Source organism: Felis catus, chromosome C1 (assembly GCF_018350175.1).
Source record: "Felis catus isolate Fca126 chromosome C1, F.catus_Fca126_mat1.0, whole genome shotgun sequence".
Lineage (NCBI taxonomy): Eukaryota > Metazoa > Chordata > Mammalia > Carnivora > Felidae > Felis > Felis catus.
The window spans coordinates 206071570-206091135 of NC_058375.1; the positions used below are offsets into that span (position 1 = coordinate 206071570).

The following is a 19566-nucleotide window of genomic DNA, read 5'->3' on the forward strand; positions in this document are numbered from 1 at the left end:
TTGCGTAAACCTATTTTCTCACCTACTAAGTAGAATCGGGGCTCCCTCCATCTTCCCACCTCTTGTCTCTCGGCAGTTTTTAAGGGTAGTTAAGGCAGGAACAGGGTCGGCCTCTCTTGGGAAAAGAACATGACCGAACACAACACACCCTTTAAGCCTGTGCGTGTCCTCATTAGACTTAGGCGGGGGATCTTATGCAAACACCAGCAGCTTCTCAGCTTCTCTTTGGTTCTTAAGAATTAGGAATAAGCAGGGGTGCCTGGTGGCTCAGTCGGTTAAGCGTCCGACTTCGGCTCAGGTCACAGTCTCGCGGTTCGTGAGTTCAAGCCCTGCGTCGGGCTCTGTGCTCACAGCCTGGAGCCTGCCTCGGATTCTGTGTCTCCCTCCCTCCCTGCCCCTTCCCCAGCTCACACCCTGTCTCTCTCTCTGTCTCAAAAAGGAAATCAACGTTAAAAAAAATTTTTTTTTAAAGAATAAGGAACAAGCATCCACAATTTCCTGAAAAGTTAGCGTAGATGCATAGCTGAGGAAATATCTCTCACTATGGTACCCAAACCACTGAAATCAATGACTTGTGATCCCAACATGCCATCTCCATACACATTCTTTGGGGGACAGTTAGCCTGCCTTGAATGTTAGGCTCTTAACCTCTGCCCCAGTGCGAAAACCTCAAGCCCCATTTGTCCCGATTGCCAACATCTCCCTTGGCCTTTCTGTTGGGATGACCTTTGCTGTCTGGCTTAGCGCTCCTGTCTATTAAGAAGGACTTTTTTTTTAGGAAAACGTTTGACTTCTCCTTGAAATTCTCCTGACATTTTCCATAGTTAGAAGGCAGGGTTCGAAATGACCTGCTGTTTGTTCTTACAGCAAACTCCGACCAGTATTTGTGGTACCATGATGGGGGGGAAATGGGAAAGGAAAGGGGGGCCCCAACTTACGGGCCAGCCCCACCAGTGCAGTGGAGGAGGCAAGTCCCTGCAGCCCTGGATAATACTTATGCCAAATGATTTTAGTTGATTGTTCTGGAGCCAGTCAGCAAAAGGATCAGGTCTTTCCACTTGTATCTTTTGAAAGGAGAGGCCATAATGGTTGTCGCGGCAGTGGGTGCTGACACTTCACTCAAGTGTGTACGTGTAATTTTTAATGCTGTCCTTTTAAGTCCCAACAATAGGACAGCAATCCGCCGTATTAATGCATTTGAGGCTGTATTTACACAATTGGATTGAGGATGAATACGGTGGCTGTAGCCCATTAAATAATGACCCAAGGGCTTGTCACGGTTGGTCACTTTTTGAAGTATCTTGTTTTGCAGCTGGAGAATAAAAAGTATGCAGGGGCGCCTGGGTGGCTCAGTCGGTTGGGCGTCCGACTTCGGCTCAGGTCATGATCTCGCGGGCTGTGAGTTCGAGCCCCACGTCGGGCTCTCTGCTGACAGCTCGGAGCCTGGAGCCTGCTTCAGATTCTGTCTCCCTCTCTCTCTGCCCCTTCCCTGCTCATGGTCTGCCTCTCTCTGTCTCTCGAAAATAAAAACATTTAATAAAATTTTTTAAAAAGTATGTATATTGGTGAAAATTTTAGTTTTTGAGCTCTTCTGCTCTGTGGCCTGGAATCCGGCAGAAACGGATTGGAAAAGTCACTACCTGCTTCCTCCTCTTGCTGGCCTTCATCACTCATCTGACACCCTCCCAGGCGGCTGCCTCACACACCCCACGCGTGCCCCTTCAAAGAGCAGGCCCTATGGCTCCTTGGAGACATTTGGATTTTCTCTCTGGGGAAAGACTGCCCCCTGCTGGAATCGCCTCAGCGGTGGCCCAGAGCACCTCTCCTTCAGGCGACTTGGGGATTAAGGATTTAAAAGTCAAGCTCATCGTGATGTATCCAACATAGGCTTAGGACCTGTGGTCGGGCCAACCCTGCCTTTGGAAACCGTGACGCTAGAGTCCTCAGGACTCCTGGCACCTCTGGGAGGCAAGCCGAACATGCCTCCTTTCTAACCGTCCTCAGCCTGCCCCCAGCCCACTACCATTCCGGGCCGGGACCTCCAACCTGTACCGTCATCCTAAACAGCTGTCACTCCATGCTGATTTTGCTCAGGCCTGCCCCACAGCATTATGCAGAAGGAAACACAGAAGGGACCTTGAACTCAAAACCCGTGAATGGCCGTGGCCGAAATCACTCTACAACAGGCCTGTTCGTCGCACTGGTAACATGGGATTTTCTAGTCCGCGTCGGCAACTTGGGCTTCTTGAGTGTAATCAAAGCATGTGGTGTTTCGGGGCCATATGCTCCGGGTTTCTATTTTGGAAGGTTTCAGATGTCTTGCTCATGTAGTGTATGTAAATTTATTCTTTTTAAAATAAAATCATTTTTGGTTTGCTTATGACTTCTTGTTACATGTTTCAAAAGCTAGGGTTGTGCTCCCTTGGATTTTTTTTTTTTCCCTGCTAGACCTTTCAGGGTTCATTGGACCGGAGTTGAAAAGAGGTGACAAAAATAAATGGCAGGCTATAGAATTCTCTGTTGCTGTCGTAGTGCAGATGTTGGGGAGTGTCACGGCGGCCGTAGATGTGATTAGCAGGAAGTGGTAGGCGCACAAGCTCACATACCCTCCTCTGACTCCTTGATACTAAAAAGAATCTTCGGGGCGCCTGGGTGGCTCAGTCGGTTGAGAGACCAGCTTCGGCTCAGGTCATGATCTTGCGGTTTGTAACTTTGAGCCCCGCGTCAGGCTCTGTACTAAGAGCTCAGAGCCTGGAGCCTGCTTTGGATTCTGTCTCCTTCTCTCTCTCTCTGCCCCTCCCCCATTCATGTTCCATCTCTCTCTGTCTCAAAAAAATAAATAAACATAAAAAAAAAAAAAGAGGGGTGCCTGGGTGGCTCAGTCAGTTAAGCATCTGACTTCGGCTCAGGTCATGATCTCACGGTTTGTGAGTTCGAGCCCCACGTCGGGTTCTGTGCTGACAGCTCGGAGCCTGGAGCCTGCTTCGGATTCTGAATCTCCCTCTCTCTCTGCCCCTCCCCTGCTCATGCTGTCTCTGTCTCTCAAAAATAAATAAACATTAAAAAAAATTTTTTTGGGGGAAAGAATCTTACCATATTTGGAGACCAATGCCACTGTGAGTTGAAAGGTAAATAAATGCTATCGGTGCTGCTAGTTAAGGTAATACACGGTTTTCACGAATAAGTACCCTGCAGAGCCAAATGAATATTACCCTGTTTCATATCCACATTGTTACGATGATAGGCTGTGTCTTCACGCATCCCAAATACGCTATTTGAAATGGTGCAGAAAACTGCCACTCCTATTGGCAAGGCCAAGGCTAGGCCCCCGTTTGTACTTTCAATACCTAATACACCCGGCACCATGGGCCTGCGGAGCCGGATGGACGTAATCCTGCCCTGTGGAGCTCTCGCAGGAGACAGGAGCCTCTGGCTCAGGGAATTGGAGGGTAGGGGCGTGGGAGCCCGAGAGGAGGGGGAGACGAGTTCCTGCTTGGGGGCTGCAGCAAGTCGAGGGGGGCTCCCGGGAGAGGCAGCACACGAGCCAGGCTTACAGAACAGATGATGTGATGGGAAGCAGATACGAGATGATACTCCATGGCGAGGGCGGAGCTTGCCAGAGACGCGTCCCCCAAACACCTGCGGCTCTCCCGAGGCGAAGCCACACCAAAGCCGGGGTTGACGACCGTGTGCAGGAAGAGCGGTGGTGGCCGTGGCGGAGCAAAGGACGAGCAGAACCAAATCGTGAGAACAGGAAGGAAGGGTGAGGGAGCCCCTTAGTCCATCTCCTTACACCCATGTGGGGCCATTCCAGAGAAGATGACATCCGAGGTGGCTTCCCAGTCTCCCCCATCGTTCCTCCTTTGAACGTTTGACAGGCCGCAGGGGGCACCTTCCCCTTCCGCCGTCTTGGACCTGACCTCGCCTGCACAGTTTCATGCCCATTCTCGTTCCGCTTTCAGCAGAGGTGACAGTTGCGAGGGCCTCCGTCCGTTTCCCTCTTTTCTCTGTTCGGTTCCCTGAACTAGGCCCGTGGAACTTGATGTAAAAGTATTTTACCTTGATCTGGCTCCTTGAGAGACCTGTAAATGTGCTCGCTCACCCTCCCTCCCTCCCTCCCTCCCTGAATCCCTGGTTGTCTAGTAAGAGGCTAACAAGAACCAAGTGGTGTAGATGTATCCAGTTTTAGAGAATACATGTTTTCCTGAAGGCTGTCTTGATTTTTTTTAACTTGAATTTTAAGTGCACCAAGGGGTTCGCTGTTTATAAATGGCATTTTTAATCATATGGCAGTTCTTCATTTCTGTAAACATAAGGCTCTTTAATGGATTACTTTGGATACACCATGTGTCCACTGTTTTCTTAAAGTGGGGCACACCTGTAGTACAGACTTGCCTATTTACAGGACGCATATGAAAAGGAAGAGTTGAATGTGGACCATGAATAGAATGTTAAATTCCTAAAACTATAGCCACATGAGACAACAGAGCTATACGAAGCCAAAAATCCTTTTTCCTTTTCCACGCCTGTCTATATGGCATGCAAAAACAAACAAGAAAAGCCAGGGCGCAGCTAGTTCCGGCTGTGACGCTTCTTTAACGCACACCCTCGACACATCTGCTGGCCTTGCTCTTTCCTGCTATGACAGCAGGGTCCCCTTGCTGGGAGCACAAGCCATATTCTTCCCCAGTGGAGGTGTTCGGAGAATGTCAATGCCTCTGGACAAAGCTAGGCTAGCCTCGAACTGCTGAGGACAGGACAGGGTGCCGGCTGGTGCTGCCTCCACACCCTGTACCTGCGTCTGTGAGCCTAGAGACCATGAGGCCTCCTGGGCTTCCAGGCTGCAGCGTGGGTCACGTGGGAGCCAGGTGGGCGGTGCTGTGGGAGGGGCAAAGTATGCACAGGCCACGTTAGCCATCCCAATTAGGTGCTGGTAAGAATACTTGGCTGGGAAGCTATTTTTGTGAAACTTTCATGAAGTCCATCAGTTCTGCTGTTATTCCATAGGCATTGGTATTATTATCAGCTTATTCCTTTATCTCATAGTTTTCTTCTCTAGGAATTGAAAATCTGTACCTTCTGTGTTTCCACTTGTTCAGTCTTTAGCATCTTAAACATATGGAGGACAGTTACAATAATATCCTATTAATTTTATCACCTATGGCACATTTGTCAGTTTCTGATTCTTTTTCCCCCTTCCTCATTATTGGTTAGGTTTCCCAGCTTCTTGGCTTGCCTGGTAATTTTTGGTTGGATGCCAGACACTGTGAGTTTTACATTGTTGGGTGCTGGATATTTTGTATTACTATAAATATCCTGAAGCTCTGTTCTAGGATGCAGTTCATTTCTTGCAAATAGTTTCTTTTGGCCTTGTTTTTAAGCTTTATTAGGCACAACTGGAGTGGTGTTTAGTCTAGAGTTGGTTTTCCCCAACTACTGAGGCAAAATCCATCTAGCCCTTCTCCACATAACCTTTTGATTCCTGGGGTTTTCTAGCTCTGGCCTGCCCTCTGTGAGCTCCGGGAATGAATGGTTCAGTTCTCCGTGGATGGTTAGAGGTAGTCTCTGTAATGGGTGCTGCCCCCATGTGCACGGGCTGATCGATACTCAGCTAGAGACTCGGGCCTTTGCAGACAGGTTTATGTCTGGTGTCTTCCCGAAGGCATCTCACCTACAGGGTCCCTCTCTTCCCTACAGTGCAGTTTGCTCACAGGGTGCCCTTCCCTCTGGCTTACCTTGTGTCGTCTCCCCAAACGCTGTTTGGATGTTCTACCTAACACAGCTGAGAAAGGTCTACTCCCAGCCATCTCTGATTGGTCTTTTACTCTGTACGATTCCAGCGCCAGTGTGGGGGGTTACCAGGTTTGTATCCTTTACAACTGGTTTCTTGCTGGCGCTAAGCAGGTGTTTCTTTTAGAGAAATATTTTCATTCCTCAGGACAAAAAGTTGTGACTTGTGGAGTGCAGGAACTTTATTTCGCTACCAGGTTTCCTCAACATCCTCACTTTTCTGTCTTAAAGGTCAGATCTGCTTTGTATGGCTGATAAGATCTGCAACTTGGAACACCTAGCAGTCATCTCTTACAAGTGCCTCCTAAAACAGGGAGAGGGGGGCTTTTCAAAATGTTTTCTATGCAGAATCACGTCATGCTCCTTAAATAGAGACAGTCAAGGCCAAACCTTAGGGATGAGTCAAAGACTTGAATGGAGGCCTTGAGCGTATTCTTACCACACTGCATCGGTCCCATGAGGGAGAAGAAACATACTGGGCTTTAGCCATAACATAACTCAATCAAACCCTTTGCTGGAGATATTTCTTCAACCCGCAGCTGAGTTACAATGTCTGTCGCCATCCTGTTTACTAGGAAGTCAGAGGAGGGTGGGAGACTGGACAAGAAAGCAGGCAGTAGTAGAAACTAAAATTGCTCTGGGTCGGCTTGCCCTTGCTTGTGGCCCAGCTGACTTCTCAAGGATTGGCTGTTTGGTTCCTGTACCTTTACCCAAGGAGGTGGATCTCCTCGCGCTGAGCTGGGTCAGGGAGCTGCTTGTAGATTGTCCCAGGGCTGTACTGGTGCCTTGAGGTCTGTTACGTATGCCAGCCTCTACCTTTTTAAAAATAATATATCCAAGCTCCTTATAATAAGCCACAGCCTGGAAGATATCAGACGTGTCAAATGCTTCTGTTTAAAGGGCATATTTTATTGAAGGCAGTTGTGTCCCTTTAAGGCCACCTGTCTGCTTTTGGATAAAATGGACCAAAAAAGCCAACTCAATACCCAAGCATTGGCGTTAGTGGTATTTACAGAAAGCTTCAAGCACAAATAGCAGCTAAGACTGAGACACAGGATTGTAAGCAGTGCTCTTTTCCCAATGTGACGAGCCCCTTGTTGCTGAGGGCGAGTGCCAGCTGGGCCGGCTGGGTCCTAGTTGGGCTACTCCTGTTTAAAAGGTAATAATTTAACATTCTTTACACCTGGGAATGTAACCTACTGGGATAAGATACTGTTTGGGTGTAAAAGGCACACGTAAGAACTATCTAAGTAGCCCCTCGCCTCTCCGAATGTGTCTATCAAATACCAAATGTGGATGTTTGTACAGCCATTAGGCCTGGGTTTTCATGGCCTCTAAGCTAATACTGTTTTGGGGGCTGGCATATGGAGGTCCACTGATCACTGTACTTGCAGATTGGGAAACAAAGGTGAGCAGAGGAATAGAATGACGTGGGTCTACAGGTCCTGACCTAGAAAAATAAGACGTGGTGAGTGAAGTGTCATATGTAAAATACATACTACTACGTAAAATAGAAATCGAAGGTTGTTGCGAATCAGTGAGTAGAGTCTGGCCCCAAAACTGTGAGCCTACGTGTGGCTGACTGTCCAAACCAAGGAAAATGTCAGGAACAGCACAAGCCAAATTATTAACAGTGGTTAGTTACTTCAGTAGGAGACTGGGGGCAGAAAGGGTAGATTAGCCTGGGAAGGTCTAGCTTTGTACGATTTTCTATAGTTGAGATTTTTAACTTTTTCCGTGTTTTTTATAAAACTCAAAAACTCCAACATTTTGGATAAGTAGGTGACACAAAACACCAAGTGATCTAGGGAATCCAAGTCGCTCATTGTCCCAAACCCATTTGTTAAGCATGTGACTTTTGGGCATATCATTCATCTCTCTGAAGGTTGAATGTTCCCATAAGGCAGGGAGAATGCCTGCTTTATCTCCTATGATTATCATAAAAACGTAAACGTTGCAACAAGATCACGGGTGAAAATACAAAACTCGAGAGTAATACAGGAGTGTCGGGCTCTAGCAGTCTTCTGTAAGCTAGAACAAGAAGTCGATTATATCTAACTTCCCTCTTCGTACTAGGGCTCCCAGTTTTCACTAAGAAGGTGTGTTTTCTCCAACATAGGTTTTGGTAGTACCCACGACTGGCCCGGCCCCAGTTCAAATGCCTCAGCTGGGACAAGTGTAAGATGATCTGGCCGTGGAGCCTCAGTTCCTAAACTGGTGGTTCATTTCTCCTAACGTAGCCGATATCGGTTTTCTTCCTACACTTTCCCCACTTCAGAGGGCAGAAACATCCCCGTGATGGATGGAGTTGATCTTTCCCCTTTCATGCCGGGATATACAATCAGATGTCAGTGGGTTTTTCATTACAAGTAGTTTCTGACCAAAAAACATCCAGGTGGCTGCCTAACAGGGTATCTCAGGATATCCACTCACTTCAACCATGGCTATCACATGGCCCACGAACCTGGACTTTAACTATAGACAACCTGGGGGGACAGTATCTCCTGAAGAGCGGACCAGTAAACCACTTTAAACAGACACACCAATTCCACAGTTCATGCTTTTACCCTAGGCATAGATGTGGGGTGCAAGATTATGAACTACGTTAACGTGTTTCTCCCATCTTTGCTGAGGTAATAAGCTACAGCCTAACTACCATGCCAGTTAGGATAGACCCGTCCCATCGTCCCCAACAGCTTAGCCCTCTACCCTTTGCAGTCCTTTCCCCTGTGCAAGCTCGAGCCAGCCAGTGTACCACTGACTCTTTTAGAATTTCATTTACGTGCAATCACGTGTAGTCTTGGGTCTTTGTTTTTTTTCCCCTGAGCATGCTTAGGGACTCATTCATGTTCTTCTTCAGTAGCTCATCCCCTTTTATTGCCGAGAACTACTCCATGATACGGATGTACTATAAGTTAGCTATTCAGCTGCTGATGAACATTTGGGCTGAAGCTACTATAACACTGTTCCCTCTGCTTCCACCAGCAGGACACGGAGGCCCCACGGCATGGGTCTCACCAATGCTCGGTATGAGCCAGTCTTTCAAATTTCGGCCATTTCAATTCGTACTGTGGTTTCTATTTGCATCTCCCTGATGACTAATGAGAATTTTTCCCGATGCTGATTTCATTTATCTGCAGGAAATATCTGTTCAAATCTTTTGTCCATTTAAAAAAAACTGGGTTGTCTTAACTTGTAAGAAATCTTTAGGTATGCATGCTGGACACAAAACCTTTTGACGTACATTCTTTTTTGTGAGCTTTCTCTTCATTTAAATGCCCCAAACAGAACGGGAAAGGAGTGGTGAAAGTCTGTATGTTCACAAATCTTACTAGGCTGGACACTGCTGCCCTGATTCAGAGCAGTAAGAGGGTTGGGTTCCTCTGTAGTAGGCTCAGCACAAGCTCCAAGAACCTAATTCTTTCTAACTTTGTTATTTCTACTGGACTTAAAGTTTTGCATTTTATTGTTTCATCATCTTAACAGGAATTGAGAACTTATCTCAAACATTAGACCTTTTTTCAGTACCTATTGGAGGAGTCTAGATCAAAGAAATAAAAGTAAATTAGGAGGCAAGACAAGGCAGACCGACACACTTAGCGTCAGAGGAGAGACCTAATACTTCCCTGCAAAATAAGACAGAACCTAGTTGCTCAACTAAGTATTTAAAGCCATGATTTTATAGTATTGATTACAGCAGAACGTACAGCCTGGGGCAAAAATACTCTTTCATGGTTTCCGAATGTTCATACCGCACTGCTATCAACACGTTTAACTCGTCTAGCAGAACAGATGTGTGTTGTGTGAACTCCGTCTCAGGATATCAGAGTGGAAACACCCACGCACCTTCAAGCCCTTCAAATACTCGAGTCTTCTTTCACTTTCAAAGGACTTCGAAGGCTGTAACTGCCAGACGGCCGCTGCTCCCTAATCGTTTCCCAAAGCTACCGTTGTTTCCCACTGCTGGCTGCACGTCAGATGGAGAAGGAACAAATTCTTCCATTCTCCCGCATCAGCGCTGGTTTCATCAGCACGGCTCCGGCCTGCGGTCCTCTGGGCTTCTCCTCGTGACGCGGCTTCACAGACAGCGTGTTCGCACAAGCTGGCCTAATGCAGGGAGCGGGCGGCCTCTACACACGGGGCCAGACACGACTTTCTACTTTATTAAACATTAAAGCGCAAGCGAATGGTCCCGGGGGGGGGGAGGGGGGGGGGGGGGAGGGCGGAGACGACTCAAGGACACCAGGGAAGGAGCAGAACGCTCCGGGAGAGAGTCACACGGCAGAGACCCATCTTCACAAAAAGGGCTCGATGTTGATTTCCAGGGAGGAGCAGGGCATGGTCAGCTCAAATTTAGTGATGACATCAGGATGAAGGACCCCGAGCTTCCCGATGCTTTGACCCCTGGCCAAGATCTCGGCGCATCTCCCGGGGAAGAAAGCAGCACCTGAAAGAGAGAAATCAATGTTTCTCCCGGCCAGAGAGTCAACAGACATTTAACACCGCAGGCTCACTAGTCTGCTTGAAAAATAACTCCTTTAAGCCACTGGCTAGTAAATGAAAAGTGCTTCCTCACACTTTCTAGTCTTGAAATTATTTTTGGTATTATAGCTAGCAACTCTTACAAGGAAAAGGTTAAGCAGTAAATATCAAATTCAGGGTCCTGTATGGTTTGTCTTTTTCTTTCTTTTCTTCCTTCCTTCCTTCCTTTTTTTTTTTTTTTTTTTTTTTAATCCCAGAGCTCCAGGCAGGAAGGATCAAGAAAAGGAGGCTGACAAGCACAGCTGGAGAAGTCCTAGGGGAACCTGGCAGGGAGGAAGGACAAAGGGGAAAAGTGAACCGTAAAACTGATGACCTGACATGGGAAGAACCTGCTTTGAAACAGGTTTTTCCGTAGTCATCCTTGCTGGTTAAAAATTCATTTACTATTCCACCCTCACTCTTTTCTACCTTCTTGCACAGAGAAGCACAAGCTTGCGCTGTCATCGGCAGGCTTAGGCCTTGTTAGCAGAAGGCAACCCCCATTCCTGTCGGAGAAAGCACTTTCTCAGCAGTTCTGGAGCCTCTCCCGTAAAACCACAGCAAAGGCCAGCACCAAACAAGTCTGGGTTGACCCCCGATTTACTTCAAGATAGACAGGAAGTGCTCTCTTCATCTGGTGTCAGTGCAGAGACATGGCTCACCAAACCAGGAACTGGTACTGAGGCTCAAACAGCCAAACACAAGCAAACCTACAAGCCCCTCCAGATTCGCCGGCTGGCCAGGGCCACAGAGTTCAGCAGTGCTCACTCCCTCCTCAAGGTTGGGGTGGGGGGTGGGGGGGCGGAGCTGACTCACTTCTCTAGCCACCAACTTGAAAAGAGATCAGGCCCACAGCTCCTGACCGATTCAACCGCAACATTTACTGGCATGAACTATAAATACCCAGCAGGTCTGGGCCACAAGCCTGCAGCCTGCCGTTTCGGAGCGAGTGCATTATTTATGAAAGGATAAACTGCTGAGTCTGTACTAATGGCTCCAAGGTCAGCATGATGGAGAGGGGTGGAGGGGGACCACGAACACGTCAGTACCAGCTGCACCACGAAGACATGGGGGACAATTTCACACCGTTCCCAGTCAGCCCAGAGGGATGTATGTTTATGTTCCTGAAAAACAGTGTTTTGTTTCTTTTTGAGAAAGAACGAGTGTGCGAGAACACGCAAGCTAGGGAGGGGCAGAGAGAGGGAGACAGGATGGAAAGCAGGCTCCACATGGTGAGTGCAGGGCCCGACGCGGGGCTCGACCTCACAAACTGAGATCATGCCCTGGGCCAAAGTCGGACGCTTAACTGACTCAGCCATCCAGGTGCCCCCACCTAAAAAACATTTTTAATTGTCACTCTTAACTCTCAGAGCACCCTGGGCTGAAATACAAAATGGTCTGTTCCTCACCTCCCCCTAAACAATTCTGTTCCAATGTCTTATTAGAAAATTTCACTGGACTGCATCTGGAGTTTGTATTTGGCTGTGCACATGCATCCACGCTTGGACAGAGGGGGGACGCAACACAGAAAGCAAACCGAACGGATGAAGTGAGAGAGATATCACTAAATCTGATGAAGACGGCACGCTTGAACCCCATTTACAAAACTAACCCCACCCCCACCCTCATAAAAGAAATCTTCAGACGACAAAGCGTGGAGCTTGTCTAAGTGTTGACGGTAAGCGGTGTAACGAAGAGTCGGACACCGGAAGGACCGCTGAGGTGGCCACTCGCTCCACCATCAGTCACCCCTTTACACACACACACAACGACGGCTGAATGCCCTACACTAACTGAAACCACCAGCGGCCTGTTTCTAAAGGCCATCCAGAAAGAAAGGAGGCTTAAGACCTTCCCTGCTAACCCTGCTCTGTTTAAGAATCCTCCCTGTGTATCAAAATCCTTTTTATCTATCTTCAAATTCCAATTTGATTGGATTCATTTTAACTGAAGCATAAAACCAGACTATTTTAGAATCTAAGCCAGATGTACTAGTTCTAACAATGTTAGCAAAATAAAGCTGAAGAGATAAGAACTCAGAATTTTTACTTCATAAAAGAACCTTTGGAATCAGCACTTTTTAGCAAAATTCAGTTACATTCTTCTTCAGTGAGCAAGCGTGCTCATGCCATCTGCCCCTTTCTCCAGAAGTTCCGACCACATTTGGCTTTGGCTTGTTAACCAGTCAGGTACTCGGTCAAACAAAAATGTTCCTATCACGAAATACAATTTCCCTCTTTCCAAAGAAAACTGAAATTCGCTATGATGCATTATTTAAGATCTATTCGAGTAGGAGAGCGCTCTAAATAACGTAAATGCCAAAAGCTCTCAGGCCAGCACACGGGTCCGTCCGAGTCATCACCACACGCTAACCTGGCCGGGGTCAGAGGACCCTGCTGTAGAGCAGCCGTCGCACCAAGGGGGCCTCGGACGCCTGGACCAGGGGGAGCCCTCCTCTACCCACCGCACGGAAGAGGGAAGTTCGGTAAAGGAGTTCTTCAGAAACTTCACTTTGCTGAAAACTGCACCCTTTAACCCGTGACACCACGATTGTTTTTTTGCAATTTCTCTTTCCTGACAAGGCCAGATGATGATAAGTACTTCTTTTTTTTTTTTTTTAAATGTTTACTTATTTCTGTGAGAGACAGAGAGAGAGAGGGAGAATATCAATCCAAAGCAGGCTCCAGGCTCTGAGCTGGCTGCACAGGGCCCGACGCGGGGCTCGAACTCATCAGCTATGATATCATGACCTGAGCCAAAGTCGGACGCTTAACTGACTGAGCCACCCAGGGGCCCCAGTACTTCTGATTTTATTGACTCTTCTGTTCAGTTAGAGCAAGGAGGAAGTTTTGGTCTTCCCACACACAGGTTGAGAGGCACACAAAGGGACTTCAAAGGGTATGGAGAGGACCTAAAAAATGGACCTCCTGACTGATGATGGGTACAGACTAGAGATACTGAAAGAAAATTTAAAATTATTGGAACACAAGCATTTCTTAGTGCTTTTTAAAACGTTATGGCTCAAACCAAACTTTGCAGGCAGAAATAAATCACTCCAAGGAAGAGAGACAAGAAATAAGAGAATTGCTTCACTATGGAAACAAAGGGAACAGACTGGAGTAAAGGAGCCATTAGGCCCGAGTTCAAAGATGACAACGTCTCCCATCGATAGCAGGAAGGTTGAGCTCAGGAACACAGGCAGATCGATGCATCGTAACGCACTGCCTGGGACTGGATGCAACTTAAATCAGTCCTTCTAGGAGAAGTCACATCTGAATGCAGCCTCACCACGGGTCTGGGCTTGTGAACAACCAGGCCTGGATGACAGAGGCTACTCTAACCTCCTCGACACAAAACAAACACGTTTCTGGAGAAAGAGTGGCCTGCTGGGTCTAGAGACATAAAGCTGCCAATTCAAGGAAAGTCATGGTGCCCTGTGAATGGGAATTCTAAAATTCAAACTCTACAAAATACATCTGCTTATTACCCTTCTTCACGTGTCTAAGCCCAAAGAGAGGTCCTGGTTTCCGGGGGTACTAAGGTGTGTCTAAACACGACAATTTTCGACCTGTGCCCGAAACGCTCCCTGGCAGAAAGCTCCTCGGCTCACTTTTCCACCCGGTTCCCTGCAAGGATTAAACTCTCGGCTTTGCCGGTATCCATCACAGTGAAGCGGCTTCCAACGGAAAGCAGACCCAGGGGAAAACAGTGCTCTCTGCTGAAATCCACGTGGAAGCCCAGACAAAAGAAACATCAGTTAAGCACAAGCAAGAATTTAATTTCCAAAACCTAGTGGGGTGTAAGTAAGTCCCTTAATTAAAGCTTTTGTAGCATCTCCTCCAGGTCTGTAATTGTCTCTCTGGCTCGGGCGGCAGGACCACTTTGAGGACCTTGGGGGTAATTCTCGGCCAGTAACTCGGCACCGCACCCAGTCTTTAGCACATTTTCTGGCTAATTGACCTTCAAAGCGTTGGTGAGCTCCCACTCTTGCTCGCTGCCAAACACCTTTCACAGTTTCTTTTTGCCCCTGTCTTTCTTTTAGGGTTATATTATAGGCCCAAAGTTTGGATAAGCTTCACACACAGAGCCATTCCTATAATTTTAGGAAGCATCGGAAGTAAAGGTTTAAGGCGGTAACTGAGCAGACCTCTAATCCGAACGTGGCGCAGCGTTATCAAGCACGAGGCTCTTCATTCCTTAACCTTAAACCCCTGCCAGTGGCTATATTCATCTGGCACTCTATTTTGACCATCGCTAACAATCTCTACTCACAATTTTACTTTTCCCTTCACATCACTGAGACATGCCTCAGGATTCAAACCCCCATATTTAACCGCCTGCAATCTGGTACTTCATCACTCAGAGTTTTCTCTAATAAAAAGGCAAGAACAAAATAAAAAGGGGGCAAGGAGCTCTGGAAAAGGACTGAGTGTATCTCACATGTGTCACAGCAAATAACAGAAAACACCACTATCGGCTTAAATACAAATAACCACACAGAGCTCTCCATAAATTCAGGGACAAAATACAAAATGCAGAATCATACAGATACCGTAAGCCACTGAGCTGACTGTATTTTAAATCTGTTCTAAATGGCTGATGATGTGATATGGGGTGGGGACAGGAATCATCATTTAACAGGCTGATTCTAGGGCTGGCACCTACCAAGCCTACCCCTTCCTCTCCGAAGTCCTAATTCTAAATACCATTCCACGGTGCGACAGTCCATCTAGGAAAACACGAAGGACAAGGACATTCCCAGCCTTCCATCCTGGTGTGACGTGGGCAGAGTGGAACGGGGCTGAAGCCACAAGCCCTACGCAGGGCTCCCCTCCTGGTTTCCCACCAGCTTCCTGAGAGTGCAGTGACCAGAACCGTCTAACTCTGCCGCGGGCATGTCAACCTCACTTTCCCTTTCTAAGCAGTGTTAGCTTAAAGGAGAGAAAGAACAAAATATAGGGCCTCTTTTAAAAAACTGAACACACACTTAAACCGAACACGGGTGCACGGCAGTTGGTTCTTGAAGTGTCAGAGGCAGTTCTTGGTGTAGCAGCGGAGTGGGGAGACCCCATCGGGCAGGGAGGAGGCACGACAGAGACAGCATGTTAACTTATAAACACAAAGAAAAAGGTTTTAGAAGGAAAAAAAAAAATCAGTATAATTACTGAGCTATAAACCTGCACATTTTTTTCCCCCAATCTCAGTCCACTACAGGTTGGGAGAAAAGTATCTCTACAAAGCTCATTCAATTTGTAAGTGGAGACTGAATAATTTCCAACTGGTAATATAAAACACCCGTTTCCCCCTAGATGTATATAATTCTTTGCCTTACATCTGAAGTGAAATATTTATGGTACCTAAAGTCTTTAAAGAGAGGGGACCTAATCCCTTGAGTTTAATGGCTATCTTTCATCCCTTTCAGAAGATCAAAAGAAAGAAAAAGCCCTGACACAACTTTACAGTGCTAATCCCAACACACCTGCAGACATCATTAACTCTTAAAGCAAAGGCCACCGGACGTGAGCAGAGAGGGTGCCTACTTAACCCCACAGCACGGGACCGAGGAGGAAACCTGCACTCACGGCAACAGCCTACGGAGACTGGGCAGGGCAGGGCAAAAGCCCTACTGCAGGTAAGGACTGGATCCTGTAGACTTTATTCTTAAAAAGGAATCAGCCGAGCCCAGACTATCTAGTCTTCCAACAAAAGGAAAATGTCTTCAATAAAAAATCTTTTAAAACAGTGAGGCTGTGGCCATCTACGGCGTCATCGTGGCAACTGTGATTAGCAACCTGGCTGAGCCTTTCAGTGCCACTGACCCCCAGGCCACTGCACATCGAAACTCCCATGCAGGCTACTGCACGTGTGGGGCTGGCCTACGGTGGGCCTGTCTAACCTCTTCTGTGGAGTCTGCGTGGGCATCGTGGGCAGTGGAGCTGCCCTGGCTGATGCACAGAACCCCAGCCTCTTTGTAAAGATTCTCATCGTGGAGATCTGGCAGCGCCAGTGGCCTCTTTGGGGTCACTGTTGCAATCCTGCAGACCTCCAGAGTGAAGATGGGTGGCTAGATGATCTGTATGGTGGGGCCGTGTCCCACTCTTCTTTGTGGTTTTCCTGGGACAGCTGGCCTTGCAGGGGGCTTGGTGTTCAAGGGCCCTCCCTGCACTCACTCGTTTGTCAACTTGGAGGCGCTGCCTGGCTGGAGCCTCAGTGGGGGAAGCGGGTCACTGATGACCGTGCGCAGCTGTGCACCTGTGTCCCAACTCCACCCCAACCCATTTTCCCGGTGTTTGTGAAATAAACGTGGTATCTGTCTGGGTCAAAAAAAACCAAACAAACAAAAACAAAACCTTTTAAAATGAATCACCACAGGGCACCTGGGTGGCTGTCATTAAGCATCTGACTTTGGCTCAGGTCATGATCACACTGTGAGTTCGAGCCCCACTTCTCTCTCTCTCTCCTTCCCCACCCCACCTCTCATGGGATTCTCTCTCTCTGCCCCTCACTCACTTGTGCCCTCTCTCAAAATAAATAAATAAATCACCATAATCACTTTATGACAAAACTCCAAAATTTCCCAGTTTACTTTCTATCAACAAATTTGTAACTTCGTGGCTATCACTTTTTAAGATCTACTTTAAAGTCTACTCTATGTCTATGTCTCTCTCATACCCACCTACTCATATTTAAAAAGCTGAAGAAGGTCAACAATGTTAGAATTTAAATGTGATCCATCCAGGGGTGCTTGGGTGGCTCAGTAGGTTAAGTGTCTGCCTCCGGCTCAGGTCACGATCTCATGGTTCCTGAGTTTGAGCCCTGCATCTGGCTCTGTGCTGATAGCACAGAGCCTGCTTGGGATTCTCTCTCTGTCTGCCCCTCCCCAGCTCATGCATGTGCACTCTCAAACATAAACTTAAAAAAAAAAAAAAAAAGTGACCCATCCAGCTGCGATTTTAAATCAGTCTCAAATTTACTTGTATAAAACCAAAGGATTTTTAACTCCTGGTTAACAAGTGTCCTCAGGGACTACTGATTTTGACAACTCCTATTCTAAATAATGCCATTGTCCTACATTTGTCTGATGCGTCTATCATTTCCCCTAACCTGTTACATTTCTTAAACACATTAAGACAGTTTTAGAATATCAACTTCAGAAATAAGAGGTAGGACCATCCTGCTTTCCTAGACTATTAGTTTTTCACCTAATAAAATCCTTTAAGGAGGCAGTTTCTCAAGGCAAGTATGAACGTTACACTTTCTCCACAATTATAGTGAAATAATAATAATCATAAGGAGACCATCGTAGGGTTAACTGGGGAAAGAATGGGAATGTTAAGTATATAAGACTGTATCTATAATTTCACAATTAGTTAACTTATTTCAGACCTTTGACAAACATGGAGTAAAGAGAACTTCAAGCGTGCAGTTATGGCAGATGGGCCGTAGTTTCAGAACTAGATTTCTGCTGACACGTAGGGAGTGCGCGCAAAAAGGAAAGAACCCGAGACTGTTAAACTCTGCCTTCTATTCCTCTCCTTCCGTGCGTAGGAAGGGCCGGGCTGCAGCCCCAGTCAGCCCTGGCCAGGCCCCCGAGGACGGGCAAGTTACAGATGGGAGAAAGCAAAGCACAAGGAGATTAGGGGACTCGCCCAAGGCAAGCCACAGGATCGGACGGTGCCGACGGCCACTGAAACGGGGCGCCTGTGTGTGTGTGTGTGGCCCAGAGCACAGATGGCCCACGGGATAATGTTTTCAACCTTTTGGTCAAGCTGTCCGTTCCATGTTTGCAAACTTCTTCTGGTTTAAAATAAAATAAACAGAACTTAAGAGGGGGAAAGAAACCTGACAACCTCTAACCTCAGGACAGACCCAAGCAGGCTCTGCAGAATTATCAATACAACATAATACTGACAAAACCTAGAGCATTCCAGGGAAAACAACTATGTTTTTTCAGAAATCTCACACATCATAGGCACACTAAGAATAAATTCCAGATTCTTGAGACAAGGCTAGAGTAACACGAGCAGATAAAGCAGCACCACAGTGACACCACCTAAAAGGCGAGGAGAACGGCGCATCCGTTAGAACCTGTGGCAGGGCCTGCTTTTGAAGCTCTGAAACTCCTGCATGATCTGAACCCCGGAAACGACTTCGGAGAAGATCTTCTGTGTGCCTTTACTTCAGAGACGAGAAAATGGCCACCAGAGAGGATAAGGAAACCGTACGGCTCGGTAACAGCAGAGCTGAGATCACAAGCCCCGTCTGTGCTGCCTGTACCCACTGCCACTTTTCGCAAGGGCAGAGCTGAAATCTCCCCGGAGTTTACTCTGCAGAGTATCCATCCCAAATGCTTTCCCAAACTCACCTGCCTCTCCACAACTGTGTGGTGCAGACGGACAGATGCCAGCATCCCTCTTAGAGACGAAGAAGCCCGCACGAGGGCATGAAGTCCTAGGTCACACGGGCTCCAGCGACACAAGGACTGGAAGCAACATCCGGTGTTTTTACTGCACCGCAGCTGACGCGCGTCCCCGGGTCCGACGAAACATACCCTTTCCTATCGTTTTCACTGCTGTCTACACCATCTTGGGATCTGCATTTCAACTTAGTTTATATCCACACGTCTAAAGACATTTTTAACATTCCCATTACATTTATGTCCTAGTTTGCCAGACTGTTCTTAAAGTATCTTATGTTGGAGTTGTTCCCAATTATTCATTGTTATATACAGGGCTTCTAGAGTATATACTGCTTTTTGCTTTCTTGGTTTCTTCCCCTTTGCCAAGAGTAATAGCACACAGTAAAAAAAATAAAATAAAATAAATAGGAATCCTTGTCTAGCTCATTATATACCAAAGTGTTAACACAACAGATTTCTAGATTTCTAGCAATGGTAAACCACAAACTTACATTCATGGGGGCCACGCTGATCCCATCTCGTACAACACCAATTAAACGATGCTTTCCCTTGCGTGGTACCAAGTCCTACCTTTCTTAGCTCTACTGAGGGGGAAAATGCATCAAAGCCGCCTAGGAAAGTAATTCCAAGAGGAAATCTCTGTTCAGAGAATGTAATTCAAACAAGCCAGCAGCCCTTAGGAATTAAGAGAACTGATCGGAAACTTTCCCCTCCTGGAAGGGGAGTGCCACAGTATAGCGGCTGAGACGACAGCAGTGACAGAATGCCTACCAGCTACTGATGGTATTACTCACCGAAACAGGAAGTTCTGGAGGCATTTAGAGCGAGGCATTTTG

At 47.2% G+C, this 19566-nt stretch overlaps 1 protein-coding gene, 1 long non-coding RNA gene and 1 pseudogene across 2 annotated transcripts in view; 2 read left to right on the forward strand and 1 right to left on the reverse strand.

The window, feature by feature from the left end:
* The first annotated feature begins 3697 nt into the window (after positions 1–3697).
* LOC123379290 lies at positions 3698–16053 on the forward strand. Its single transcript, XR_006583566.1, has 2 exons — positions 3698–8817; positions 15734–16053. It is a non-coding gene; the product is annotated as an uncharacterized LOC123379290 (long non-coding RNA).
* The window catches only part of FARSB (phenylalanyl-tRNA synthetase subunit beta), a 72982-nt gene continuing 62864 nt past the window's right edge, over positions 9449–19566 (reverse strand). The window contains exon 17 of the mRNA XM_003991201.6: positions 9449–10237. Coding sequence (XP_003991250.1) covers positions 10086–10237 — 152 coding nt within the window. The 3' untranslated portion in view covers positions 9449–10085. The remainder of the gene's footprint in view (positions 10238–19566) is intronic.
* On the forward strand, positions 16059–16751 carry LOC102900533 (annotated as a pseudogene).